The sequence below is a fragment of the Diplodia corticola genome, assembly GCF_001883845.1.
Source record: "Diplodia corticola strain CBS 112549 chromosome Unknown scaffold21, whole genome shotgun sequence".
In the NCBI taxonomy this organism is placed as follows: Eukaryota; Fungi; Ascomycota; class Dothideomycetes; order Botryosphaeriales; family Botryosphaeriaceae; genus Diplodia; species Diplodia corticola.
The window spans coordinates 404,376-432,340 of record NW_017971500.1 but is presented as its reverse complement, the minus strand read 5'-3'; the positions used below and the strand labels follow the sequence as shown (position 1 = coordinate 432,340).

Sequence of the window (27,965 nt, the reverse complement as noted above, 5' to 3'; positions counted from 1 at the left end):
TCCGCGCCTGCTGTCGCCGTCGAAGCGTTCTTCAGGCTCCCGCAAATATCCAATCGCCCCGCTGTGCAGCCGCGGCCATCGCCTCAGTCCGCGCGACTCCTCGGATTTCGCGCCTTCTCACCTCCGGACCGCCACGTCGAACGCGCCCGCTCGCGCGCTGCCTTCTCGCCGCCCACCGTGAAAGGGGTCGCAGCCCTCGTCTCGCCGACTGCAAGAGCTTGGCGTCGTTTTTGGCTTTATAGACGATCGATCGCCCACCGCCCGCCGCCCGTCGACTTGCGTGCGCCTGACGCGCCCACTACTTCGCTACGGACGTAAGGCGGGCCCCTGCCGCCCTGCGGAACTGCATCAATGGCTTCTCCAGATTCGTACAGCCAGCGCGACCATTCGAGCCAGCCCGAAAGGCCGTCGCAGCCATCCCCCGCTGGCTCCAGCAAGTCGCATGCCGGCTCCCAGCACCATGCTGTGCCGCCCAAGATCCGCCGCCGCAATCGCTTAATCACGTCGTGCCTCGAATGCAGGTCAGTAGTAGCATCTACATACACCCCGCCCCCACAAGTCCTCACCACTGAAACGTGCTCCTAGGCGACGCAAGCTCAAATGCGACAAGTTGCATCCATGCAGCAACTGCACGCGCTTCTCGCGGGACTGCGTCTTCTTGGCGCCCGCGCTGGATGCCGCCTCGCAGCTGCGCCTGGCCGAAATCAAAGAGAAGATGGGCTCTCTTGAACGCACGCTCGAGGAGGATATTGCCCGGAAGAACGAGGCACGGCAGCGTTCTGATGCCCGGCCCGGCTCCAAGCTGCCCGGCCTAGAGGATGTTTCAGGCGACGAAGATGCAAGCGAGCTGGAAGAAGAGCGAGGTCTTGAGCCCACCCCACTCGCCATTGAAGATGCCCCGTACGATGACAACATGTGCGATGACAACCTTGTCGATCTCGGTGTCCAGTTTGGACGAATGAGGATCACAGAGCGCATTGGAGGATTCGTACGGCCGAAGCTGGCCCAGGAGGTCAGTCTGTCCCCCACATGGTCGCTTGTTGCTACAAACAATTAATCGCTGACCTTCACCATGTAGCTCACCGAAGCCTTAAAAGAGGTCCCAGAACTCTTTCCCGATCCCAACGAGCCTCATCCATCATCCCGTCAAATCCATCCGAGCTCGTATCTGATGCCAGGCCCCGATTACCTTGCTCCATCTGCGAACTTTTTCTTTTCGCCCTCTAGCCGGAAGCATGGTTTACTCCACTCGCTTCCGGCAAAATCCATGGCCGACACGCTGCTCAAGCAGTATTGGCTCGCCGTGCATCCTGTTGCCACAGCGGTCCACCGACCCTCATTCGAAAGACAATATGCGTCGTTTTGGAAAGACATCTCCAATGGCCTAGAGCCTCGTGCTTCTCTGCAAGCTCTCGTTCTTGCAGCGATGCTCTCGGCAGCAGTCAGTCTATCCGAGGACACCGTGACAACCGAATATGGCACAACGAAAGCCGAGCTGGTCGATAATTTCAAGGAAGGCACCGAGGCAGCACTTTCGCGAGCAAATGTCGTAAGGACAACAAAGCTCGAAACTCTCCAAGCGTTTGTCATGTATCTGGTTCGTTCTTTCAACTTCCCATTCTCGCTTCAGTCGTCTGACATTCACAGATACCTCTTTGCCGTACTGAAGTATCACGGGCCCACTCAGCACTCACGGCCATGGCGATACGCCTCGCAGAATGCATGGGCCTACATCGCGACGCTGCCCGATTCGGCATATCCGCCGTGGAGACCCACGTCCGGCGCCTCGTGTGGTATCAGTTATGTTTCCTCGATATCCGTGTTTGTGAAGCGAGCGGGCCTCGACCACAAATTCGAGAAGATGATTTTGATACTAAGTTCCCCCTCAATGTTAACGACGCCGACTTCGAATCCAGCACTCCACCTACAAAAGACGCGGACCACTTCACGGATATGACAATTGTACGAATGCGTTTCGAGTGTACTGAAATGGCCCGACTGGTCTGGTTCGAACGCCCACGCATTGAAAAAAAGCAAACTACGCTCACTGCTGTCCTCGCCAAAATCCAAAACTTCCGTAGCGCCATGGAGAAACGCTATGGCCCAATACTTGATGTGAAGAATCCACTGCATCATATGTGGCAACTGGTGTATAACATCCTGAGTTTGCGCCTTATTTTGATGGTCATGCACCGCTATTCCAGTAACATGAATCGCGTCATGCCGGATCGGTTAAGGACTCAGATGTTGAACTCTGCCACACTTTTGATAGAAAACGCGATAGCACTCGACACTCATCCCAGTCTGAAGCCGTGGGTCTGGTACGGTGGTAAGTGGGCCCTATTCCTTTCCCACGTTTTCCCAGCACATTCCTGTTCTGTGCTCCTGTGCATGGCAGCTCAAACTCCATCACATGACTTGCAAGATGCTGATTGTCTCTTCAGGTGCTCACCAGCAATGGCACACTGGTCTCCTCTTGATGGCAGAAGTGTACGCAAAAGAGCCCCATCCAAGCTACGAGGAGCGCGTCTGGCGTTGTCTCGATTACGTCTTCGAGCTTCCACCCGCCATGTCCATCATCGACAAGGCGAAATACATCATCAGTGGCATCCGAGACCGCACACTCGTTTACCAAAGCATACGGCGAATGCGCGCACCGACAGACATGGACCAACCCATGGGACCGCGCCCACATACAACGGCTATCAACCACGCTGCACGATTCTGGTATCCAACGATGGCGAAGAGCCAAAGGGCACGCACAGGCAGCCCGACCGCAAGTGACCCGTCCGCAAGTGCCGTTACAACACCAGCGATGCAATCAGCCTACGCTCAAATGGGCAATCAGGGGATCAAAACTCAAGCCAGCTCCGCTTCGAGCAGTGCGCATGTCAGCCCGAATCTCCAGCATGCCCCACACCCCCATGTAGATGCCACAACTCCGCCATCTCGATACGGTATGGGCGGTGCCGATGACCCTTCGCGTCATCAAGGCTACGGTCAACAAGCTGCGCGTCCAATGGCTGTGCCGACACAGTACGGGATGCCAAACATGTTTAACATGAGCCCTGGAGAGACAGGGAGCATGGGATCAGGTGGTGTTGGAGGTAGCCCTGGGGATGAGGCTATGCTTGAGATCGACTGGGTACGTCACCTTTCTCTCCCCTACCCCCTTTCTTACTCCGAACTAAGAAGCGAGGGCGTCTCTCCCGGGTAACATGCTGACTTGAAACCCTCCCGCAGAACGAATGGGACAAGCTTTTCCCACAACAGCAACTCGGGAACGGCAACCCTGCCGACATGTTCATTCCGGACTTCACCTATCCGCCAGCCAGCGACCACACAGGGCATCCCTTGCCGACGGGATCCGCGCCATCCAATTCCATGGGCGGCTTGCCTTGGGGCCATGTGGGCGCGGGCGCACGGCCGCAGTGATGGGAGTTCCGCGTATTGCATTTTCTGTTCGTACTCAACTCTTCTAGAGCATCAAATTTACGGGACATCGGTGATGATCATTGAAAATTCTGTTCGCCATCGGTCGTTGATGTGATTGGGTAAGACCATCTAGATTTATATCCTGTTGTACATTTTGACTTGTTCTCGTCCCTTCTATCTGAAATGCCTACCTCATGATCTGTCCCGGCCCCGTTTTCGCCCCTCTGATTGGGTATTTATTTCTTGGGCAAACTCTGTATCTCTCACGTTTCTAAGACCTGAATGATCCCACGTCGGCCCCTGTGTACTTTCGTTCGATTTCGCTCAAAAAGAGTGGCCTCACCCCCCGGCCATGCTGTGTAGATCAATCTCAGATGAGAGAGCCATTTAGACCCCCAGAGTCCTTGCCAACAACACGACGCCTTTTTCTCCCCCAGAAATTGGAATTGCTGCAACACCTCGGGTGTATGGCGGTATCACAATCGGTCCTTGTCGGGGACCATGTGATAATACAAGGCAACTTCTTGCCTTAAATGTACTTCCTGTCCGGGTCGAACTTATCCATCGCCTCCATACTCTTCTCGTACCTGTTCAGCTGTTAGCATATCAAGTTCCCCCGCTCCTATCGGGCGCAAAAGGATTCCCTAGAGGCTGTGGAATTTTTACTCACATGGTGAAGACGATGCCACCGCTCAGGATGAGTCGCGCCAGACGCGGCACGGCGCCGGACCAGAGAGTCAGGAAGCCTTCCTCCTTGACGATGCGGGCGGCGCATACGAAACTGTTCCTGTACTCTGACCTTGCTTCTATCGATTGCATGCTACATTTCGACGTATTCCTTCGTCAGCCAAAAACCCCCCCCAAAAAAAAGGAAAAGGAAGAGACAATCAAGCAGCCAACGACTGTCGTAGCCATTGAACAGCCAGGGTGTGTGTGTGTGGGTCAGCGACCAGAAGGCGCGACGACTACTTACCGAGTCTTGACAGTGTCCAGCGGCATGGTCACGTAGACGGTGATGATGCCGGCCAGGGCGCCGATGCCGAAGGTGCTGACCGTGCCGAGCTTCTCGCCGGGCGCCACGTACGACTGGGCCATCTGCTTGAGCGTCGTGTACGAGCCGAAGCGGGTGGCCGAGTTGGCGGCCTGGCGCGCGGTGGTGGGCACGAAGCCTTGGAAGAAGCCGCGGATGCCCTTCTCGCGCGCGATTATGGACGTGCCGTGCAGGAAGCCGCGCATGCGTGGCTTGGGGTTCTTGCGGTCGTCGATGCTGGGGAGGGGGGAAAGCGGACGGTAATCGTTAGCAAGTGTGCGGTGCTTGTGTCAAGGCAGGGGACGCGAAGTGGTGTCGGAGGAGGACGGTGTGCAATGGAGGAGGCTGTCCGGCCGCCGCGGTATGGGTCTCCGTCAGAGACAGGACAAACTTGGGAGATAGAGCATGCTCGGAGAACGACAGGAAAAGCTCCGAGGAGAAATCGATCCCGTCTGAGTCTCTGAGCATACACCAGCCAGCTTCGTGCGGCATTTCGCACCTGCTCCCAGCCCTCCAAAGCTAGTCTCCCTCCCCCGAACCCAGAATGTATAATCGCTACTCACAGTTGCGTCTTGATACTCTCAAACGGAGTGACGGCCAGCGCGCTCTCGGTAACACCGGCGCCGAATCCGGCAATGACGTTGGCTGGGCCTGAGACCTTGCCGTTGGAATCGGCCAGCATGCTCTTGTACTGGTCGAAGGCGACGAAGCGGATGCCGGCCTTGAGCGAGTTGCCGATGATGAGGGTAGTGCAGCCCGCGTACCACTGCGGACCAAACGGCGGCCAGGGCAGCTTCTTGCCCTCTGCCAGCCGCCGGTTCAGCTGCGAGCGTGTCTTGGCGAACTCGGCCGGGTATGTGATGGCGATTTCTACGGCGCCGGCGGTGCTGCCCGCGATGATGGAGCGCAAGGCGCTGGGCTGGCGGTGGGCGGAGACATGTTAGCCGTCTGCGACGTCTTCGAATGCAAGCGTTTGGGCGGGGTTCGAAGCTCGTGAGAGGTGTGCTGATGTCGGGTGGGCCGTGGGATATTTTTTGGTGGTGAGCGAGCGGAACAATGGATCGATTTACCTTGGCCTTCTTCTGCTCGTCGGAAGCCATTGCGGGAAATGCGCGTCGCTGTAGGGTTTCAGCTCAAGGGTGGCAATGGCTTCAAGTAGTCCGGCAGCTGCGCGCAAATAATATATGGTTGTGACACACCGAGTGCTGGTCGAAGGAGCGCGGTGGTGGGGACTCTCCGGCCGCGGAGCTTGGGCTGGACGGGGCGCATGGATGCCTGGCTCTGCCTGGCGGGGAGCAGATCCCTGCAAGTCCGTGCTGACTTCATCGCGACGAAACCTTCCACCGAGCAAAGTTCCACCTGCGGCTTCTCTCGCGAACCTCGTACCATAGCATAAGCTCGCCCTCCACCAACCAACTCATACTTCATCCTTGTGCGCCTCCAGAATCGCGTGCAGCAACGACCCGAGATGCTTTCTTTCAGATCCATTGCTCGCTCGGCGCCTCGCTCGCTCGCGCGCTTGAGTACCAAGGCCGCTCGCCCAGCTCTTTTCAAGCCGAGTACTCTGCAGGCAACATGGAGAACCGCTTCCGCACCCAGGCTCGCGTCGGCCTTCCACACCTCGGCTCCCAGATATGAGGGTATGCGTCCATCTAGCTTGCTTCAATTGCGTTTTGAGACGAAGTGCTGAATGTATATGCAGTCCAGGACGCGCTGGTGGCAAAGCTTGAAAGCGAGCGCAACTTGGAGACCGATGTTGGCGAGCCCGAGAACTACACCGACAACATCAAGGATTACTTTGAGAACAGCCCTTTCAGCGTCAAGGACGTCCCCGGTCAGGAGGAGGTCGTCCTCACCCGCAAGTACAACAACGAGAAGTATGCACAGTTCCGCATCATTGGCGCATAAGCTTCCGCATACTAACAATGGTTTAGCATCACCGTCACGTTCTCCATCTCCGATATCAGCGAGCCCCAGGTCGAAGATGAGATGGACGACCCGGCCATGTTTGATGAGGACGTTGACATCGACGGCCAGTCTGGCGGCGCCAACACCAAGGGCTCCGTGGCCCAGGGCCGCACTCCCGGCGGCAACGTCAAGGTTGCGCCCGAGGACAAGGTGTCGCCCGCCGACCGCCCGGAGCTGGAGGAGGACGAGGAGTACACGGGGGAGAACGAGGAGAGCAGCTTCCCTGCTCGCGCCGTCGTCACCATTACCAAGGATGGCCAGAAGGGCGCCCTGTGGATCGAGGCTGTCGCACAGGATACTGCTTTCCAGATCAGCAACGTCCACTACTTCCCCGAGGCTGAGCAGGCCGACCCCAAGACCGCCGAGAAGGAATGGGCCAGGCGGAACATCTGGCCCGGCCCGCTGTTCGGCCAGCTGGATGAGGACCTCCAGATTCTGCTCGAGGAGTTCCTTGAGGAGAGGGGCATCGACACCAGGATGGCCCTGTTCATCCCCGACTACATCGACTACAAGGAGCAGAGGGAGTACCTCCAGTGGTTGGACAGTAAGTCGGCTTTTCACCGTCGAATGATTCGCACACGACGCTAACTTTTCTTCTAGACCTCAAGAACTTCATCGCTGCTTAAGTGCGATTAACAGCATGAACCCCTCGAAGCGACTTTGGCTGGTTTCTTTTCAATTCCTCGCTACTCTTAAAATATCCGGCGCTCGGTATGGAGACTCCGGAAAGCTGCAGTTTTTGCAAGCTATGTAGTATACAACACTCTACGATATGAAAAAGCACGTTCAGATACCTCTCTCCTATTCATCGCCGTGCGCCTAGCATGTGTCGTGAGGCTTCGACACTCTTCTCTGGCGGTGGATTCGCCGATTATGTAGCGAGAACTTGAATCTCTTTACGCTTGGCGCGCAACGACCTTGCAGTCCCACTGCAAAATTTCCAAGGTCGTGAAGTCCAAGGTGGGTTTGTTCGTCTAAGTCGTGACTTTGATGCCTGAGGTCGCCAGAACAGCCCTCGTCCTCCAAATGTCACCCGATTGTCACACCAAAGTCACTTGAAGCTTAGGCTCCCGCTCTCTCTCTCACGCTTCTCTCTCCACTGTGTAACATCCCCCTTCAACTCAATCCGTTCGGCGGCCACACGCTCTCCCGCACCTCGCCGGCCTTGGTCACGCGCGCAAACTTCAACGCGTTGCAGCCCACCCACTCGCCGTCCCAGGCGCGCAGCCGCTCCACCGTCGCCGCGTCGCGCAGGTCCGGGCAGTAGAAGCCGCCGTCGAACTCCTTGCGCTCGGCCGCGACGCGCTGCTCGAGCAGCTGCTCGCGCGGGGCGGGCGGGCGGCCCGGGCGCCGCGCGGCCTTGAGCGCCGCCAGCTCGTCGTCGGCGCGCGCGAGGTAGGCGAGGATGGCGGACTGCAGGGAGGAGGCGTCGAAGGTTTCGGGGGCTTCGGGGGACTGGGCGAGGAGTTGGAAGTGGTGGACGCGTTGGACTGGTGGTGGTGGTGGGTGGTGGTTAGCGGATGGGGAGGAGGAGGAGGAGGAAAGAAGGAGGGAAAGTATGACGGGGTTGCGTACGGGTGGGCTGGTTCTGCTTGCTGCGCTGGGTGGCGGACCGGAGGATCTTCTCGTCGCGCAGGCCGGCGGCTTGCAGGCGTCGAGAGTCGCGGGAGAATTCGTGCAGGGCGGAGGACTTGCTGCCGCGCTTTTTGGAGATTTGCTTGGTGACTTTGGAGAGGGATTTCGGCATGGTGGGCTTGTCTGTGAGACTGGAAGCAGCTCGGTGGTGGGGCGTAGGATCAGGGTGGAACGCGACTCAAAGCTCAGAGGTCTACGGCAATTCTGGGTATGGGAGCGGTGGAAAATAGAGGGCTGCGGCGGCGGAGGAAGCTGGCATAATTTTTGGACGGGAAGGAGCTAGGGTTCCCGGAAGCCTGGCCCGTGCTCCGACGACGACCTGCCGTTGTGGCGACTGCAGCCGGACGCGTCTCTTCTACCGTCCAAGCAGGCGCGTCGAGGACGACAGCTCCAGTCTCTACCGCCGGTGCATTCCTCTTCCCCGACCGCGTCGCTACACGCGTCCCACCACCGCCTGCTCCACCACTGACTTTCCGTACCCTGAAAGGACTTGACAATGCTCAGCAACGCCGGCCAGTAGCTGATATAGAAGCTCGTCGCACACGCCGATCCGCATCCTCGAGTCGCAATGGGCATCTCCGGTACGAGACTTTCTGCGAAGCGCCTTTCTGATTACTAGTCAATCTTAACCACCTGCAGGCCTGCTCCCTCTTCTTAAGTCAATTCACAAGCAATGCCATCTCCGACAGTTTGCCGGCCAGACCCTGGGCGTCGATGCCTATGGCTGGCTGCACCGCGGCACGGTTGCTTGCGCCATTGACTTGGCTCTTGACAAGCCGACGCGGAAGCACATCGACTACTGCATGCACCGCGTTCGTATGCTCATTCATTTCGGGATTAAGCCCTACCTTGTGTTCGATGGTGACCATCTTCCTGGTAAAGAGGTCACCAACCGGGAAAGAGCTGCCAAACGCAAGGAGAGTAGGAAGGCCGGCACCGAATTGTTGAAGCTCGGAAAGGCCTCCCAGGCCCACCTGGAATTGCAGAAGGCTGTCGATGTCACCCCGGAAATGGCACGCATGCTTATTGAGGAGCTGAAGCTGCTCGGCGTCGACTATGTTGTCGCCCCGTATGAAGCCGACTCGCAGATGGTGTACCTCGAGAAGAAGGGCATCATCCAGGGAATTATATCCGAGGACTCGGATCTACTCGTCTTCGGCGCCAAGTGCTTGATCACCAAGCTTGACAACTACGGCGAATGTATCGCCATCAACCGCTCAGACTTCACGGCTTGCAAGGATATCAACCTTGTCGGCTGGAGCGATGCGCAATTCAGGCAGATGGCGATCCTCAGTGGCTGCGATTACCTGCCGAGCATCAGCAAGATGGGACTCATGACTGCCTATCGCCTCCTTCGCAAGCACAAGACGGTCGAGAGGGTCTTGCGTCAGATCCAGTTTGATGGGAAGTTCAAGATGCCTGCCGGTTATCCTGAGGCATATGCCCAGGCCGAGTTGACGTTCCTGTATCAGTGGGTCTTCTGTCCTTCAGCTAAGCGCCTGGTACACTTTACAAAACTTGACCCGGACGTCGAGATGGAGAAGCTTCTGTACATTGGCCGCTACATCGAACCTGAAATAGCGGCTGGTGTTGCGCAGGGAGAGCTTCACCCCAATACCAAGAGACCTATCGACCTGCCGCAGTCATTCCGCGCAATCAAGCTTCCGACTCCGGTTTCCCGGAGGGTTTCAGCCATGCAGACGCCTGATTTGAAGAAAAGCAAATCCATCGACTCATTCTTCAAGCCGAAGCGTATCCCACTTGCGGAGCTCGACCTGAACTTGTTCAATCCCTCTCCGAGTCAGCAGCAAACCCTCCAGGAAAATGAGAACCGCGGCAGCTGGAGTGCTTCACCTGTTCCACCCCAGGCTGCTCGGCCTACTGCAGCCCCCACGTCCGTCCCCCCTCAATTGTCTCGTAGAATTGCTTCAGAGCCTTGGGTCACAAGGCGATCTTCAACGTCGCGCCCAGCAAAGCGACAAAGGCTTTGTTCTGACACAACGGTTCTGCCGGGTGCCGATGGTAGCTTCAGGGTTGAAAGTGGAACCAGTCGCTTCTTCACATCCACTGTCGAGCCAAGCCCATCTAATCGTCGTTCAAAGTCGAAGAAGATGGGCGCTCAGGACTTCGAACTGTGGTCCGATGACTCGATCGAAGAAGCTATGAAGGATCTGCCTGATCCGAGCCAAACTACGACCGAGTCCAAGGCGTCTCAGACCAGCAGGACGTCATCACTGAAGCGCAGTCTTTCCACGTCACTCGGTCTGGATTCTCAAGACACAAATGGCTCTTCCACCCCTGCTACGTCATCCGATAGTCAGAGTGCTCCTTGCGAGACCCAGACAACAGAGACCGAAACCCAGGATGTTGGCGACTTTAAGGATCTGGCCAGAATGTTTGAGCATAAGCCCGCCTCCCAGAAGCGGTCTCAATCATCCAGACTGGCTGAGGAATCTTCCTGGAGCAAAAAGGGCGATGAATCTCTCAGCTCGATCTCTGCCACATCTGAGGACTCCAAGGTGGAGTTGGATTCTTTGGCCACATCACACCAAGTTTCCAGTTCTAGTAAAGACGCAGACATCTTTGACGATGACGACTGGACTGGTAACGATGCGGAGATTGCCGTGCCTTGCAGCAGTCAGGCTGAGCCGGTGGATGACGTGACGCCGAAGGCCTCCAAGCAATCACCGTTAGACATGGCTCTCCCGACGACCAAGGGCAGCGAGGACCTTGACATCATCCCCGATAGCGAAAGTGAAGGGGCACTTTCGGATGTGGAAGACCGTGTGAAGGCCATGAAGCAGAAGCTTGACCTTGAGCGCTTCAGGTTCGGTGTGATGAGATGAGCAAAGCAAGACGGTTTGCTATGCCACTGAGGCTGGTCGACTGGGTACGAGAGCTCCCTGTGCTGTATACATTTTCTGCCTTATGCTTTGTTGCCGCGCTGCTCGGAGCTGTGGGAGTTGCTTAGTGCGCCGAGGAAACAGCCTCTGCGTTTATGAATTATGGAGAAGACAAGGGCGTCACTGGAATCGTTTGGTTGTATGTTTTTGGTTCGGTTTTTATGGGCTCGGAGAATGAGCGAAAAGACATCAAATGAAAACTTGGAAACGGAGTCAATACGGGTACAGATAGCTTATATAAAGGGAGGAGATAAATTCAAGCTCTGCTGCATCTTTGTATCTCCGTGATGTTTCTCTGACAGGAGCGTGATGCGTTATCACGTGACTCGAGCGGCCTGCGGGATTGTAGTAAGCGAAGATCCTCGGTAAGTCCTGCCCCGGTCGCCGATATCGTCATCGGTGCCCTTGGGTCGCGGGGGCGAGGGTCTCGATTTCTCGATGCGCCTGCCGTTTGCCTGTACCAGACAACCTCGCGTCCGGGGGCAAAGCTACAGCGTAGGATGCAAAGCATGGCCACGGAACCACCCTTCTTACTGGCACTGCCAGACGAGATCCTCACGCACATCCTCTCGTACCTCAACCCCTACGACCTCAATGCGATACAGCTCTCAGCAAGACGCCTACGGTCCCTCTCCCAGGAGCCTCTTCTCTGGCGTCACCTCTGCCGCGTCCACTTCCGCTTCTGGAACCCGAAGCACCGCCTATCCGCCAAGTTACGCCAGCCGATTGCCAACGTACCATGGAGGCGACTGTTCATCAACAGGATGCAGCTGGACCACGAAGTCGACCGACGCATGAACAAGATCATCGCGACGCAGCAGAACCGCTCGAACCACATCGAATGGATAGCGGAGCAGGGGTATGACGTCAAGTCGGCGCTGCTGAAGCACAAGAACGCGGGCGAGGGGGAGGACGACGTGCTGGCGCGGCGGTTCTGGAGCAGCGCGATCCTGACGACGATCCACCGCAGCATTGCAATGGACGAGTGGTGCAAGCTGCGCAAGGGCGAGTCGCGGTCGCTGGAGCGCGCGCTGGGTGCCTACGACATGTTCGTGCTGGACAGCGACGAGGGGCTGGGCGACCTGGACACGATCGGCCAGCAGCTGGACGAGCTGGCGCAGCGCTTCAAGGACGCGCACCCGGAGTGGAGGGAGCTGTCCACGCGGCGGAGGGCGTGTTGGCTGGTCGTCTTCCTGCGGAGGGCCGGATACCGGGGGGCGCCGAGCGAGAGGTACGGGCAGATCGCGCAGAACTTCATCGGCTTGGCCCTGTCGGAGAAGGACCACGAAGCGCTACCACTGATCACGAACGTCATCTTCTGCGCGGTTGCTGAGAGGCTCGAGATCGACGCCAAGCCGTGTGGATACCCTTACCATATCTACTCGATCATACAGGCACCTCCTCAGACGACGCTGGAGGGCGCACCCGCTCCGAATCTCGAGACCCTCGACACCATGTACCTGGATCCTTTCCGGTCGGCCGAGCCGGTATCGCGCTTGGACCTTGAAGGACAGTTGCGAACAATGGGAGCAACGGCGGCAAGCTTCGCGACGTATCTCGAGCCTGCCAACCCAATCGAGATGGTCATCCGGACGGCCCGAAACATTCGCCGTGCTGTGGAAAGCGGGAACGGGCTGGTAGACCCTGCTGCATCGACGATAGGGATCCAGTTCACGCACACCCACCTGAATCTCCACAGCGCTCTCCACGCCGCTCTGTGGGCATGGCTGTACCTCGAGCGCGGCGACCCCATCCGCGGCGGCGAAGAGGCCGGCGGCATCGCTCTGCACCGACGCCGGATCCTGATCAGCAAGGTGGTGCAACAGTGCCTGGAGTTCTACCCGTGGGAGATCTGGCTGGTCGAGCGGTACATGGCGTCGCTGTTCCACGACCTGCCCGAGGAGGGCGACTTCCTGTACATCATCCAGCGCGAGCACACGGCGGATCGCAACAAGAAGGCGCTGAAGAAGCGCGGCGTGCACACGGACAAGGTCCGGTTCCGCGTCGGGCAGTGCTTCAAGCACAAGCGGTACCACTACTACGGCGTCATCGTCGGCTGGGATCCGTACTGCAACGCTGGGGATGACTGGATGCATGCGATGAACATCGATGGCCTGCCGAACGGACGGAACCAGGCCTTTTATAATGTGCTGTGAGTGCTGGATCTCTAGGTTTTTGACTCGAGAGAAGACTGTAGAGTTTTTTTTTTTTTTTGGACTGACAGATTCGTTTGCAGGTGTGAGGATTCCAGCTCGAGATACGTCGCCGAGGAGAACATCGAGGTCACGGCGGATCCGCCTCCAGATTTCCTGCTGAACAAGCTGGCCGGACGCTACTTCAGGCGGTGGGATACGGCCGAGTCCAAGTTCGTGAGCAACATCAGGGACGAATACCCTGACGATTGAGTCTGCATACCTGAGGCCGTCTCCTACTTCTTTCTCAGAGCTGAATACTAATTCTATTGTTTTTTTGGGTGGGGCGCATTGGGGAAACTAATATGGGACCAGGGAACAAAAAAAGAAAAGTTGGTCGCGGGCAAGGTTGATCGATCATATACATGGCTTTGGTCGGAAGCATTGACGGCGTCTCGGGCTTTTGCGGTTCGTATGTATGTGTATCGGATGGGACAGCTTCTGGGTGGAGATGGGCTTTAATATTTCACAACATCGCAAATTAAAACGTCGATTGACCTGAGGCAAATTACTAGTAAGTACAACGGAATTCTCCTGGCCTTAGCAGGTTAGATTACTGGTATGAATCGTTGGTAGGGGGTTTGCGATGTAGTATCGTAGAGGGGACTGCATTTCGTCACCAGCAATGTCAAACTGACCCACTTCTCTGCAGACCTCTCTCTCTCTCTCTCTCTCCCTCTCCCTCTTGTGCGAGCAACAGTTTTATTTAACGACGCCCGACTCATCAACGCACAGACTTCTGTCTAAGTACTACATTTATTCTTCTCTCGCTGCTTTGACCGACAATCTCCGTGCTCTACGCAATAATTTATGCTCAAATAGAGAGCAGACATGGAACTGGTGGAGCTCTGAAAGAAACGTTGCTCTCGGCCAAGGCGTCGTTGACGGGGTTCCATTGCCATCGGGGCTGAAAGAATAAAGGGTGACTGGGGTATATGTCAACATGGATTCATTCATTCGCCCTCACTACCAGCAACGTTGTAAGAGAAGTTGGTCAAGGTGCGGCCAAATTTCCAATGGCAAATGCTTATCTCTACCACGGTGTGGAGATAACAGGCATGCACCCCGGGAACGCGCCCATGACGGCAGGGATCTGCGGCTTTAGCATCAAGGTTGGGGGTATAACATTAGCGAAGTACTCGTTGCACCCCGCGGCAGATTACTATCGGCCATCACACTGCGGCACGCACTCTTATCAGGCTTCTAGCCCTTCGGCTTGGTTGGATAAGCTCCCTATCGCACACGATGATGGCATTGACTATTTTTTGGAGTTCAACGGCTTGCGCGATCAGCTGCGGGGTCTAGCCAGCTGGAAGAGGACGTTATCGCGGCCGGGGGTCTTCTCTATTTGAACGTCGATTCGTCTCAAGAAAATTGCTGAAATCCGTCTCCGCCACCATGTCGGCTCACTCAGCAGCGACAACGCTGCCCGAAGCGGCCGGGTATGGCGTCGTCATCGGGGTCGGCTTCTTCTTCGCCTTCGTCATGATGGGCATTTCCTACATCCAAAACCGCTACACGAGCTTCTCGACCAAGCAGAGCGAGGAGTTCAACACGGCGAGCCGGAGCGTGAAGCCCGGGCTCATCGCCAGCGGCATCGTGTCGGCCTGGACGTGGGCCGCCACGCTGCTCCAGAGCAGCACCGTGGCATACACCTACGGCGTCGCCGGGCCGTTCTGGTATGCCGCCGGGGCTACCGTGCAGATCCTGATGTTCTCCATTCTCGCGTGCAAAGGTAGGTCAAGTATGAGACTGGCCGCCTTTCCGGACCAAAACTGACAAACGCACGCTCTGCAGTCAAGCAGAATGCTCCGCGCTGCCACACCTTCCTCGAGATCATCTACACGCGCTACGGCACAGGCACGCACATCATCTTCGTCTTCTTCGCCCTGGTCACCAACATCCTGGTCGGCAGCCAGCTGCTGCTCGGCGGCAGTGCGGTCGTGACCAATTTAACCGGCATGAATGTCTACTCCGCCATCTTCCTGATCCCGACCGGAGTCTGCGCCTACGTCGTGCTGGGCGGCCTGAGAGCCACCTTCCTCTGTGAGTGGAGCAGCCATCCCGTGAGGGAAAAGCTTCCGTCGTTCTCAATTAGGAACTGTTTCTGCTGACATGCAACCATCACCACCGCTGCAGGCGACTACTCGCACACGCTGATCCTGATGATCATCATCCTCTACTTCATGTTCCACGCCTACGCCACGAGCGACCTCATCGGCTCGCCCTCGCGCATGTTCGACCTCCTCCAGCAAGCCGCCGTCGACCGGCCGATCGCAGGCAACAAGAACGGCAGCTACCTCACGCTCAAATCCAACTTCGCCCTCGTCTTCGGCGTCATCCAGCTCTGCAGCGGCTCGGGCACCGTCTTCCTCGACCAGGCCTACTGGCAGCGCGCCATCGCCTCGCGGCCCACGACGGCGGTGCGCGCCTACCTCCTCGGCGGGCTCGCCTGGTTCGCCATCCCCTTCGGCTTCTCCACCACCCTCGGCCTCGCCGCCGCCGCCCTCGTCCCCTCCCCGCGCTTCCCCACCTACCCGGCCGCGCCGTCGGACCCGCAAATCTCGGCCGGCCTCGCCGCCGCCTTCGCCGCCTCCGCCCTGCTCGGCACCGCCGGCGCCGCCGCCCTCCTCGTCGTCCTCTTCATGGCCGTCACCTCGTGCGCCAGCGCCGAGCTCATCGCCGTCTCCTCCATCCTCACCTTCGACGTCTACAAGACGTACGTCAACGCCCGCGCCACCCCCGCCCGCCTCATCGCCGTCTCCCACGCCATGATCTGCGCCTTCGGCGCCGCCATGGCCGCCTTCGCCTGCGCCTGGCACGGCGCCGGCATCGACCTCGGCTGGCTCTTCCTCGTCATGGGCCTCGTCGTCGGCGGCGCCGTCTTCCCCGCCGCCTTTTCCGTCACGTGGCGCGCGCAGACGCGGCGTGGGGCCACGGCGGGCCCGTTGGCGGGGCTGGCCGTCGGCGTGGCGGCGTGGTTGGGGACGGCGAGGGGCCTGTACGGCGCGCTGAGCGTGGAGGCGACGGGGAGGGAGTATCCGACGTTGGCGGGGAACCTGGGCGCGGTGGGGACGGGGCTGGTGGTGAGCGTGGTGGTGAGTTGGGCGTGGCCGGATGAGGTGCCGTTTGATTGGGAGAGGACGAGGGGGATTAATGCTGCTGTGGTGGGGGGTGTGGCTGTGGGGGAGGTGGGGGAGGAGGGGGAGGAGGGGGAGAGCTCGGGCACTGCGACGCCGGCTACTGCTGCCGCGGCGGCAAAGGGGGAGGAGGAAGTGAAGGGGGATTCGAGGGAACGGATATCTTCTGGAGACGGGGGACGTAAGAAGGACGTCGAGGCCAGGGAGGAGGGGCTCGCCGCCGCTGCTGCACCGGTCGTTGATGCGGCGGCCGGGAAGGTGGATGACGTGTACATCGGGGAGCCGCCGGCGCCGGTGGACGACGATGCCAAGTCGCTGCGGGGCGCTTTCCGGGTCGCGTGCGTGGCGTCGTTCGTGCTGACGTTCATCATGGACTTCCTCGTGCCCATGCCCATGTTCTTCGCCGAGTACGAGTTCTCCAGGCCCTTCTTCACCGCCTGGGTCGTCGTCAGCTTCATCTGGGTCTTCGCCAGCACCGCCATCTCGTGCGTGCTGCCCATCGTCGAGACGGCGGGCTTCTTTGGCGAGCTGTGGGGGAACGTCATGGCGGATCTGCGGGGGAAGAGAGTTGGTTGACGCGGGCGCTGATGAAGAGGTAGATGGTAGCACCAGTGTTGAGTAAATCTTTTGAAAGTGTCGCGTCGTCTGAATTCATATCGATCACCCATGGATTTCAGTCATCTCCACCGATAGAAGAGTCACGCAAGCAACATGTTCTCCAACCATCCATTACTGATTGCTATCCATCACAGAGCACTGCACGCCGGATTCAGCGGGGCAAGGCGCTTACTCAATAGGTCCCTGTGGCTGGTAAGTTTGTAATGCCGGTCAATGACCAAGTCTGCGTTCAGGGGCACGGCTTGTGCCATGATCAGGGTGCATCGAATGGCGTCACAGAATTCGCAATGGATCCATCAGCGCAGCGGCAAGTTATTATTTTCATATGCTTTTCAAAGCCACTGACGGATCGAGCCGCAATCGGGGGGGCGCACTTTTAGATGGATCGATGAAGAAAGCCGAAAAGCAAGAAAGAACAGCGTACGAAATGGGCGGGGACAAGTCCAACCAGGCTAAGAAAAGGGGAGAGACATGGGAGGGAACGGGGGAAACCGCCACTTGCCCAACCCGCACAGCTACCTCCTCCTCGCCACCTCGACCTCCACGGCAATCACATGCTGCCTAGCGTGGCTCCTTCCGGACGCGCCCAACGCGTCCGCCAGCCGAGAAAGCAGGATGCTGAAGCCGGGCTCGTCGTCGTCGCCGGCGACGACGACGCCCTTCCGACTGAGCCGCGAAACCGGCGCCGGCGCCGACCCGGCATCGATGTGATCCACGTGGAAGATCAGCCTCTTCAGCGCGTCTCCGGCACGCAGTTCGTCGTCCAGCCGGTCCGCGACCCGCCGGAACAGCGCCTGCACCGTGTGGCAGCCGTGGAACCGCAGCCCGTATTCCCGGTCGTACCCGCCGACCACGACCAGCTTGAAGAGGGCCCGGTTGACGTCGAAGTCGAATCCACTGCCGCCGCCGCCGCCGCCGCCGCTGCCACTGCTGCTGCTGCTGCCGCTCTGCAGTACCGGTGGCCCGGCGGGAGCTGCTGCTGCTGCTGCGGAGCCCGGCGCTGGAGAGGTGCGGATCGCAAGCGGGGGAGGCGTGCTCTTGGCAAGCGCGGGTTGTGCTGCCCGCGTGCAGGGCGACGACGCGCTGGACGAGCTGGCTGCGGATCCGCCCCGCGGGCGCTGCTGCTGCTGCTGCTGCTGCTCCTCGCTTTGGTGGTGGTGGTGATGGGACGTCGTGGTGTCGGACGGGGAGCGTTGTTGCTGCATGGGCGAATCGCGTCGTTGGTCTGGTGGTGGAGATGGCTCATGGGGCGATGCTTCTTCCCTGGTGTGGCCGCTCGGCGGCAGCGGCGGCAGTGGCGGCAGCAGCGGCGGCGGCTGGTCCAGCTGGGCCGTGGCGGTCTTGTCGCGGAGGGCGGAGCCTTGGATGGAGAAGCGTGCCAGGTGCTTCGGTTTGTACGGGGGAGTCTGCGCCGCCGGGGATGGCCCCTTTCTTCCCGACGATTCTGATGCAGCGCGGCGCTGCCGGGCGTCGCTTGATGAGCAGGGTTGTACGTCTTCGGTGGGCGATGCGTTGGGGCCGCAGCCCCGCAGGCCTGTCATCCTGGGATGCTTGGGGGGAGGTGGCGGTGGCATCTTTCCGGCATCACCGGTGCCGTCGTCTTCGTAGTCTCTCCTGCGTTTCTGATTCTGAGTGGAGCCTTCAGCGTACTCGCTGTTTGCGTTCGGAGGCCGCATGGAACAGGCACGTGGGTGGAACTGCTCCAAGAGGCCCCTTGCAGCGGCTGGGTTCTCTTCCTCTTGACTTGATGAAGCCTCGATTGATGCCACAGGCGGATCCGTGGGAGACGAGCCATTCCGAAGTGTAGAGCCTGGTCCCAGTGTCTCGGACCTTTTCTGAGACACGTCCGTCGCGCGGGACATGCTGCACGCGTATGACGACGGGGTATGATCTGGTTCCTGTGTCGGCGGAGCCTCGTCCATTTGTCCGAAGCTCGAGTCATAGGATGTTTCGACGAGGTTGGAAGCCTGCCCATGGACTTCAAAGCCGTCAGCTACTGTCGTGGTAGTCGAGTGGGCGATACTGACCTCCGCTTGTGCGGCTTGACGGCACAGGGAGCCCGGTGGGGACAAAAGCGAAGTATTTCGTCGAGTAGCCTCTCTGTCCCGGCACCTCCTCATTCAAGAGGTACGAGTACTTCTCATGGTAGAAGCCACCCAAAGGCCATTTGTTCATTTCATATCCGAACAAGGCAAACAGTTCTTCCGGTTCGCCCGCTCCAGGAATCACCCTGCGAAACCTGTACGCCCAGCACTGATATCCCAGTAAACATGACAGACCGAACCCATTGGATAGAGGAGGCACTAACCCAGAGATCCCCCTTGAATGGAACAGGAACCAGCGTCACCTCTCCGAGTGATGCGAATGCGGATTTCTTATTCAGCTCCTTGGCAAACCCTGTTTTATCATCGGGCTCCCGGCCTTCGACCACAAACGTCTTCACTTGTCCAGGGCGGGTGTCGGTGAGCTCGAGATACGACAGTGTGTCCCGGTCGAATCGTCTAGCGAACTGAGAATCTGCCGCGATAGACCACTGGTCATCCCAGTAGCCTATCCAAGCTTCGTCAAGCAATATCTGCTCGAAGCTGCGGTTCTCTTCTCGGCCGGTGCCGGTTTTGCCTCTGGGCGAATGGTAGGTACCATCGCTTTGTCTTTTCGGAGGCATGGATGGTGTATTCTGCACGGCAAACCAAGCCGGTGGGAGATGAGGCAAAAGAGAGCCGGTGTCTGTCGATGGATGGATGGTTTCTGAGCGGGAGGTCGGGCGGTATTTATACTTCTCTTTCCCATCTCGATCCCAACCGCCCTTCCTATGGAACATGGATGAAGAGCTGGTCATGAGGGCCCAGACGTCATCATGGCCCCACAAATAAGAAGAGACGCTATGTTGCTGGCTTGACTGCGCCGTGTGGCTGCATGTTCATGTCCACGCTTGATGGAGTCAGATGTGGAGATAATTGGCGAACTCCCACGTCGGACCTTTTCAAAGTTCCCAAGACCCACTAGGCCTCTGATTGGTTTGCTGCTGCCTAGGACATGTAATGTTAGAGAGGCACAGTCGCCGTTATGCAGAATGTTCTCAAAAGATGGAGGGATCATCTTCAGCGGACGTGCGCCCGACACTTCCGATTCGACCAGACCAAGCAAGAAACAACAAAAGACGTGCGCGCTTTTCGTCAGGAACTGGGCGAGGTGCCAAGCAGCGCAGACATGTTTCAACGCGCTTCATGGGGGAGGCGGGAGCTCATCCAATTGGACCATGGGCGGCACAGCAGCACTAATCCTGCATGGAAGTTCCAGCTGACGAAAACATGCGAGTGAAGAAGCAGATATCTCCAAAAGTCCGGGGGTTGAAGGGCTATCACCTGCAGGTAATTACAGTCCATCAAGGGCCCGGCTAAATGTCTCGATGGCAGCTGACTTGAATTCCGTTCACTACAAGACATGGCAGACATTGTCGTTCTGAAGACCGCACGGTAGACGGCACTGGCCCCCAACTCCTACATCCCTGTCCATGTGCAATACCTTCTCAAGTTTGACCAAGATTTGTCAACGAGTGGTACAATACGAATTCCCAGGCACGGATAATGACGTTAGGGTCACTCGGGATGCTGAGAATGTTGATCATGATCATGGTAGAAGTAGGAATGAGAATTACGGTAATAGTAATGGTGGAGGCGCAAGGCAACACGGCGCCAATACATGTCAACAGGCTCCACTTTAGCGAACATGAGCAACACTACTCAGGATTTCTTCTTATCTACAGTGTTCCTGTTATTCCCGGCGCTGAGATCGCCAGTAACGAGTCAATGGCGCACACGCTGGCGAAGGATCGATCACTCACTCCCGGCATTGCGGCACAGTCAGTGGGGTCAGGACAGAGTGTTCACCGCATCCATGGCCGCGCCCTCCAATGGACATGAACAGGTATCGGCAGGACTGTGCTTCCTGGAAAAAGCAACGTTGCCTGCACAACGTCCATGATGGATAACTCCGTTGTAAGCCAGCGCTTGGAGTGCGGAGTTCCGCGATAGCCGCCGTCTACTGCCATCTGACTGGTGGGGCGGGCGCTTAATTCACTCGCTTCCCCCCGTCTCTGCATCATCTGTCACATCATCACCTGTGTGCCCTCGAGCAGAAGGATTGCCTCCCTGTCGAGACGTTGTGCCTTTTAGCCATGGGTTGTGCCTTTTAGCGAGAGGTTGTCCCTTTTAGCGAGAGGTTGTGCCCTTTAGTGGGGAGGCTGTGCCCTTTAGTGGGGAGGCTGTGTCTTTTACAGTGGAGGTTGTGCCTTTAACGGAGGTTGTGCCTTTGAGCGGAGGTTGTGTCTCTTGGCGAGAGGATGTGTCTAGCCTTAGCGAGAGGATCGATCAACTCAACGAGCCAGGGTACCTATACGAAATAGTACCGCCCGTCCTTTTGCCATGCGCCGCAGCTTCTTCCAGATCCCACACTCCCCCAACTAAAAAACTGACGCAGGAGTAGGGCCTTCCCGGACTAAACCTCTCTGCCATACCGACAGAGAAGGAGACTCACCCAAGGCCCCCCCTTTCAACCTTCACGCCTTTCTCTGATCCAACGACTCCCAATCCAACATCACCGCGTCAAACACGAACACCACCACCCGCAACAGCTACAAAACGCCTATCCCACCCCCACAACTCGCCACCATCCCCAAACACTCTACCCCTCGTCACGGCCCGCGCGACACGCCAGCAACTTGCCCGTGCTGCTGAGCCCACCATCTTTTCTACCTCTGCCTTTCCCTTCTCCATCTCCTCCGTGAGAAGCCCACACGCACGACCAACAACGTTGCCTCGCCGCAATCCCATAAGCTGCATGCTGCTGCCAGTCCTTCGGGCTCCCCTTGATCGATCGCGAGAAATTCAGCCTTTGCAGCATGACTGCGCATCGAGAATAACAACGGCGCGCATGACGATAACTGGGCTGGCCCCGGGAAGGGGATGTCCATGGTGTCGAGTGCCCAGCTGGTTCGAGGAGGGCGCACTTCAGGGATGTCGACCCACGGCTCTGACAACGTCGGGGGCGAGCAGTACGTTCACTTCATCCCTCGCCTGTGCCTATTTACTCCGCCTATCAGTGCTTGCTTGTCGGCTTTACTGAAGCATACCAGAAAAAAAAATACTGCTGCATCGTGGGAACACGGCACAGTGATTGTTGTGAAGCCCATCGTTTGTAGCTCTACATCTGGATCAATCCACTGTACAGATGAGTAAGGTGCAATATGTTGACAATCGATAATCAAATGGAAAGCCTGTTGAAACTTGAATATTTTATTTCTTTCAAAAGATCCTTCATCCCATGTTTCTATGCGAAATTTTGCGGTAAACTTATCTAGTCTCACTCGAAACACTGACTCCATTCCGTCATCTGTCGCCCAAAGATCTAGAGAATGGCCGGCGAATTGTCAAAAAAGCGCTCTTTGGTGGCTCAAGCATAGTGTCCATGGCGTGTGTCGTTGCTGTGACTTCCGTGCCATGTGGTGTTTCTGGAGCCATGGCCATCGTTCAGAACAGTGGTGTTGCCATAGGGACCGCCATCACCGTAGGAGGAGCCTTGGTCGGACGACCCATCGTCTCCGGAGGTGGTGGTGTCTTCGGATGAACCGGCGGTGCCAGAACCACTGTAATCATCCGTAAGACTACCGTCGTCCTGGGAAGAGCCACTGTCCTGGCTACCCTCTTCACTTGATCCGCCGGCTGCATCATCTCCTTGGACACCGTTGCCCGGTGAAGTACTGTCGTCGCCGACGACAGTGCCGTTCGCAAGCTGGATGCTGACGGACGTGACCGGGATCTTGAAAGGAGGGCTCGAGCAGGTACCACCGCCGACCGCATCGGTGGTGCAGTTGCCTCCGTACAAGTGGAGTGGGGCGCTCCCTTTCAACATCACGATGGCGCTCCTCTGGTAAAGCTTCTGGGTTATCCAGACATCTTTCATGGGTTCATGTCAGTCTTGGTATCTCACTCCGTATTTGATGAATTGAGATTACTCACTGCCAATTGACAGATCTGAAGTGAAAGACACGGCCTCGTCATCGCAGGGAGTGTAGGTTTGGTTCGGCCCGATTCCCTTTGCGGTGCCTGGGAAGTAGGCACCGCAATGGACGGTATCCGCCTGAGACTCGTACCGTACGAGGAAGTCCAGAGACTTGTGGCTTCCCGACGGTGGGTAGTTGGAGCTGGGGCTGGTCACAACCCAGGATCCCCATTGTGCTGTGACATTGGCCTGTCTAGTGTAAAGGTATGGGTGGGCGGAAGCAGCAGATGCGTATGCCGCAGTAGCAGCAACGAAAGTGGTGGTGCGCATGCTGGAAGCTTGGATGAAGACAACAAATTGATAGCGAAGAGAGTCGGCTGTGGATCGTGGGGGTTTATAGAGACTCTCAGGCGCGCTCAGCCGCTCTGGGGCCCTTTCCGACGCTCGCCACACCTTTTCTCCGATGCTGAAGATGCGGAGACCATCCCTGTTGCCAATAGTTCGGCGGAGAGCTGCAATTCCGCCACTATGTTAATTTGAGCATGACAAGCGAGCCGCCTTTCCCAGTCGGATCTGTAGAGACGACAAGATGGGGACAGCGTGGCGCTATAAGCACCCGTCTTCTACGTACCTGCATGCTCAATGGATTGAATCATGATTCCAGGCCTCTGGAGACGGCACGGCTGTGGCTGCCGATCCACCCCGTGTTTCTATTTCGAGCCTGCTTGATGATTCATATAGCAACGAGGGATATGAAACAGATGTAACAACCGTTCCAGACAGGTCATATTTGCAATGGAGCAGTTCTTTGCCCGATCTTTGACTGAGCTCGTGCGAAGCCAGTGCTTAGCTGTGATGAGAGGAAACCGGTCCGTCATGAGTACAATGGTGTTCGTGTTGCTGTATAGATTTGTTGGGGTGCTCTCGGGAGCGACGGAGAGCATCACGACTGTGGCTTGATGGCGTCTCGCGAGCGACGACTTAGCGTCGGAACCGGTAACGGGTCCCCTCGCCCGCCCTTGGTTACTGGTGCACCGTTTCAGCCGCGTCTAGACTTGTTGGGAGCTAACCAAATGATCCGACTTGACCTCCATTATTCCATTGCTTGCCTGTAGCCCGTGCTGCTTATATAGTCACTGCAGCAACCCTTCTTTTTTTTTTTTTGAACAGGCGACGGTTCGATCTGTCTAAATTTTTGTTATACCGTCACCCCTCCACCATTTCTTGGGGGTAGGCGGTCACTTGATACCGCATCGCAGTCTGCACTGCGCCCTAGCGCAGCTCGCCATCAATTTGTCACTGTACAGTTTTGCCACACCATACTGCTGACGAACATCATAATAGGGTCAAGTTCCTCATACATTCTCGAGTCCGTTTTGGAAAATGGAATTAGACACAAGGATGGTCTCTTAATTTACGCCTGCAGTCCTTTGGAGCCTTGCGGATCAATGCTTTTCATCGTCTATCATCTCCGTCCGTCTGTCCCTTTAGTATGCGTGGTCCACGTAAGTAGCTGTTGCAATAGATGATTTGAATCGATGGTATTGACTGTATGGATGGCATGGAGAATAGTGGTAGGCGAGCCGGTGAGGAGTTTGTACCCTGCTCGTATGACCAAGCCATCTACTGGACCTTGGACCATATGTCAACAGGAATACCTCAGGTTTCGCTGGCGGTGCCTCTGCTCGGGAAGCGAGGTGGTGGCGTGGGAGCGGACGCCAATCGGGGCGCCAATCGGGGCGTCCAGCTGTGCTGAGATGTGGCTGGCGCAGGGGTCTCCCATGGCAGGGGATGCATCCACGGCAGGCATTGGGGGCTGGGCTTTTGTCGCGATCAGTTTGCCTAATGCGACACGCTTATTGATTCGTCCAACTCTATGCAGACGGCGAGAATCTGGCGAAGCCTTTCGAGGATTGGCAATGAAACCCCTCCCCAGCGGGGCAGCGATAAGCTTGACAGTCGAAACCGTAGCTGATGGTATAAGTTGTAGCTCTTCAAGTTCCTGGTTTACTCTGAGGAGTGGGCGGGGATTGCGCGGCTGAGTTCTGGCTCTTGCCCTGCTCAGGTAGGCAACAGCTGAGGTTGAGATGAGAATTGATGCGAGGGCTAGACTACTGCACGTCACATGTAAGATGGCATGTCAGGCTAGTGTTTGCGGGGTAGTACCACTGCCACTGAATTCGGCTGCAGCGGGGTACCTTCTGATGTTTTGAGCGTAGCAGCCAACGTGCACACAGCCCGACTCGCCGTTTCAATCGTCATGTTCGCCGGTGCTGCGTGTAGACTCTCCCAGACGAGAGCAGATGCTACTCAATTATCCAGGCAGCCGACGGTTCGAGCACGGGAGATGGGCTGTTGCGAATTCGGCGGCAGCAGGACCGTTGCGAGGACGTGCTTGATGACGAGGAACGAGGGGCTGGTGGGGTGCGATGAGGCTGAAGAGGAGGGTCGAGGGGAGCGAGTCGGTCAGGTATCGGAGCTAGCGAAGCGGGCGGGCCGTGGCCCTAGCGCTGGGGGCTGCCGAGTTCCCGGGACTTGTACCTGGCACGCTATTTGCTATTTTCGATCCACCGCCCACTGATCCGCCTGCCATCGCAACGTCATGCAGGTACCGGTCTGTGCTATCGCATGATATCATCCCCAGCCCGTGGCCCGCCGCCGCCCGTCGCCTGCCCGCCGGCGCGTCGCAGCGGTGCCGAGCGGCGGCGAGCATCGCAGTGCCTATCGGGGGCTGGCCTGCCGCTGCTGTGCCGCCGGGCGCATGACCCTGGCCGGTGGCTTGAACCCTGCTTTCTTAAGCTCAACGTCGACCACTTCCCGCTCCAGCCCGTCGGCATGTGGCATCGCCGCAATGGGCACGCACTTCTGACAGGATCCGGGCGCGGCGCATCCAGTTTTCCGCCCAGTGGCCCAGTGGCCCAGCGTGCCAGAGGAGCGCCAGAGTGCGCAGCGCCGAGCCCGTCACGTGCGGCGCCTCTGCTCCACGGTCCACCGCGCAAGAGTGGAGCTGCCTTCAGCTCCGTCGACGGCCAAGCCACGGCGGCCAGCCCAGCGTCGCAGCGGCCGGCGGTCTGGGCAAGACCGGCGGCGGCGACACGGCGATCAGCGCGCGCGAAATTTGGCGGCTTGGCGGCAGGCCGGAACGTCAGGTCGCGAGGATTTGCAGCAACAACTTGATGCGGAGGCGGTGCGGAGAGAGCGGCGGCCTGTGGCCTGGCTGGCCCGCTCCCCACCCGACCACGGTGAGCAATAATCGCGCATTCTTGGGGCACGGATTGCGCCAGCCGAGGCGCAGCCTGGTACGCAATTCGCTTACTCCCAGAGATGCATAATCCGGAGCAGCCCGTGGAGCACGCGACACGATGGATCGCTCTCTGTGCTCTCTCGCACCGCCACTTCGACCACCACCAAGGGGGGCTCTCCTCGAGCCAGCCACGCCAGGACAAGCCCGCCAGGACAAGCCCGCCAGGACAAGCCCGCCACCCTAACACCACTCCTCCCCTCCATGCCACATGGGTCGGCCCGGTCCCGTCGCATGGCCGAGCGCGCGCTGGACGGCCGCGAAGCTGTGTCTCGCGCGCCTCCCGGACGAGGTGCTGATTCTCATCATCGAAAACTGCGACATCGACGCCCTGCTGCAGCTGCGCCTGACCAGCCGCGCCTTCCGCAGCCTGATCGCCACCTACGAGAGCACCATCGTGCAGGAGGTCGCCCGCACCACCTTCCCCGGCTGCAAGCTCATCCTGCGCCCGCCCGAGGACCATGATCTGCTGAGTGAGTATACCCCACCCTCGTCGCCACACCGCGCTTCGCCCTGACGCCCCCTCCCCAGAGTCGCCCTACACCCTGCACTGGCTCACCGGCCTGATCCCGCGACACCTGGCCGCCATCGTCGTCGACCGTCACCGCTACTGTGGCACCCCGCTGCCCGCTCTGGACGGCGTCCCGGCCGAGGACGAGATTGGCGACGAAATCCGCGCCCACATCGCCCACGGCTTCAGCATCCTCGAGACGCTGTCGCTGATCGCCCAGGATGTCGAAGACACGCCCGACTCCAAGATCGAGTCCAAACTGCCTCCGTAAGTTGCGACCCCACCCATTTTCGCGCTTTCCCTGTTCCTGGCCCCGCGACGTGTCGTGCTGACGAGCCCGCCCAGTGAACTCGTGGCCCGCGGCCCGCCAGCCCCACGCTGGCGAAAATACACGCCCAACCGCGTCTATCGCCAGACGAAGCGCGCCCTGTGGTCGTGGCGCCGCCCGCAGGAGAGCGCCGAGAAGAAGCGGCGCGCCGCGCTGCAGCGCCGCCAGGACCTGATCACCGCCCTGCAGTGCAACTTCATCCACAAGCGGATGACGCCCGACGAAGCAGCCGACTTCGACGCCATGTGGACCGTCCTGCGCATGGCCTTTCAGCACCACCGCTACTTCAACATCGGCGTGCCGCTGTTCGACTGGGGCAAGCCCGACCGCCGCGATGTCTTCTGGGGCAACTCGTGGGTCAATTGGTACGTCCTGCGCGCCGGCGCCTCCTTCTGGTGGCGCAACTACTGGCTCAAGAGCATCCGCGTCGCCGCCGCTGGCGGCTCCACCTCCACCGGCCATCTGCTGCTCGAAGACTTCACCAAGCCCAGCACCGGTAGCAAGAGGAAGCGATCCAAGGGCGGCGGCGGCGGCGGCGGCGGCGGCGAGCAACAGAAGGATACGCGCCCCACCGGCTGGGCCGAGATCAACCTGGCCTGGCACATCCGGACCCGCGAGCAGATCGAGATCGAGCGCGCCGGCGCCGAGGAGGTTTTCGCCACCATCCGCCAGCGCATGAAGGGAGCGCACGTCGTGCGCCTACCCACGTTCGACGAGTACCGCGCCATGGTGCGCAGCTTGAGGGGCGAGGGCAGCACCACCGCCAGCCAGGACAAGGACGACCCTCTCAAACGCTACTGCGCCACCATGACCGTGCTCTGAAATTTCTTGTCAATTGTTTCGTTGCTTCCAATCAACCTACCGGGAACACTTAATTTGCTAATCATAGTGAAAGGCCGCTCTC

General features: G+C 58.4%; 10 protein-coding genes across 10 annotated transcripts; 6 read left to right on the top strand and 4 right to left on the bottom strand.

The window, feature by feature from the left end:
- Positions 1–351: 351 nt before the first annotated feature.
- On the top strand, positions 352–3,435 carry BKCO1_21000133 (fungal specific transcription factor domain-containing protein; the record flags this gene model as incomplete). The annotated part of the gene is made up of 6 exons (XM_020272645.1): positions 352–521; positions 586–1,012; positions 1,079–1,597; positions 1,648–2,329; positions 2,445–3,145; positions 3,244–3,435. 6 exons carry the CDS (start codon positions 352–354, stop codon positions 3,433–3,435), a joined length of 2,691 nt encoding a protein of 896 aa, XP_020130952.1.
- Positions 3,436–3,964: 529 nt separating this feature from the next.
- On the bottom strand, positions 3,965–5,565 carry BKCO1_21000132 (mitochondrial tricarboxylate transporter; the record flags this gene model as incomplete). The annotated part of the gene is made up of 5 exons (XM_020272644.1): positions 3,965–4,022; positions 4,106–4,255; positions 4,409–4,702; positions 5,029–5,384; positions 5,536–5,565. 5 exons carry the CDS (start codon positions 5,563–5,565, stop codon positions 3,965–3,967), a joined length of 888 nt encoding a protein of 295 aa, XP_020130957.1.
- A 368-nt stretch (positions 5,566–5,933) lies between these two features.
- BKCO1_21000131 (regulatory protein suaprga1) lies at positions 5,934–7,059 on the top strand (the record flags this gene model as incomplete). Its single annotated transcript, XM_020272643.1, has 4 exons — positions 5,934–6,105; positions 6,168–6,342; positions 6,400–6,977; positions 7,034–7,059. 4 exons carry the CDS (start codon positions 5,934–5,936, stop codon positions 7,057–7,059), a joined length of 951 nt encoding a protein of 316 aa, XP_020130958.1.
- A 490-nt stretch (positions 7,060–7,549) lies between these two features.
- On the bottom strand, positions 7,550–8,180 carry BKCO1_21000130 (translation machinery-associated protein; the record flags this gene model as incomplete). Its single annotated transcript, XM_020272642.1, has 2 exons — positions 7,550–7,923; positions 8,009–8,180. The coding sequence occupies 2 exons, from the start codon at positions 8,178–8,180 to the stop codon at positions 7,550–7,552; spliced, it is 546 nt and encodes a 181-aa protein (XP_020130979.1).
- A 456-nt stretch (positions 8,181–8,636) lies between these two features.
- Positions 8,637–10,914, top strand: BKCO1_21000129 (pin domain-like protein; the record flags this gene model as incomplete). Its single annotated transcript, XM_020272640.1, has 2 exons — positions 8,637–8,649; positions 8,708–10,914. The coding sequence occupies 2 exons, from the start codon at positions 8,637–8,639 to the stop codon at positions 10,912–10,914; spliced, it is 2,220 nt and encodes a 739-aa protein (XP_020131027.1).
- A 566-nt stretch (positions 10,915–11,480) lies between these two features.
- Positions 11,481–13,376, top strand: BKCO1_21000128 (f-box domain-containing protein; the record flags this gene model as incomplete). The annotated part of the gene is made up of 2 exons (XM_020272639.1): positions 11,481–13,123; positions 13,208–13,376. The coding sequence occupies 2 exons, from the start codon at positions 11,481–11,483 to the stop codon at positions 13,374–13,376; spliced, it is 1,812 nt and encodes a 603-aa protein (XP_020131026.1).
- A 1,185-nt stretch (positions 13,377–14,561) lies between these two features.
- Positions 14,562–16,879, top strand: BKCO1_21000127 (solute symporter family transporter; the record flags this gene model as incomplete). Its single annotated transcript, XM_020272638.1, has 3 exons — positions 14,562–14,898; positions 14,961–15,209; positions 15,303–16,879. The coding sequence occupies 3 exons, from the start codon at positions 14,562–14,564 to the stop codon at positions 16,877–16,879; spliced, it is 2,163 nt and encodes a 720-aa protein (XP_020131029.1).
- Positions 16,880–17,436: 557 nt separating this feature from the next.
- Positions 17,437–19,742, bottom strand: BKCO1_21000126 (uncharacterized protein; the record flags this gene model as incomplete). The annotated part of the gene is made up of 3 exons (XM_020272637.1): positions 17,437–18,899; positions 18,949–19,151; positions 19,201–19,742. 3 exons carry the CDS (start codon positions 19,740–19,742, stop codon positions 17,437–17,439), a joined length of 2,208 nt encoding a protein of 735 aa, XP_020131028.1.
- A 2,630-nt stretch (positions 19,743–22,372) lies between these two features.
- Positions 22,373–23,251, bottom strand: BKCO1_21000125 (uncharacterized protein; the record flags this gene model as incomplete). Its single annotated transcript, XM_020272636.1, has 2 exons — positions 22,373–22,875; positions 22,939–23,251. The coding sequence occupies 2 exons, from the start codon at positions 23,249–23,251 to the stop codon at positions 22,373–22,375; spliced, it is 816 nt and encodes a 271-aa protein (XP_020130968.1).
- A 3,182-nt stretch (positions 23,252–26,433) lies between these two features.
- Positions 26,434–27,883, top strand: BKCO1_21000124 (f-box domain cyclin-like protein; the record flags this gene model as incomplete). The annotated part of the gene is made up of 3 exons (XM_020272635.1): positions 26,434–26,695; positions 26,754–27,000; positions 27,079–27,883. The coding sequence occupies 3 exons, from the start codon at positions 26,434–26,436 to the stop codon at positions 27,881–27,883; spliced, it is 1,314 nt and encodes a 437-aa protein (XP_020130967.1).
- Positions 27,884–27,965: the final 82 nt, after the last annotated feature.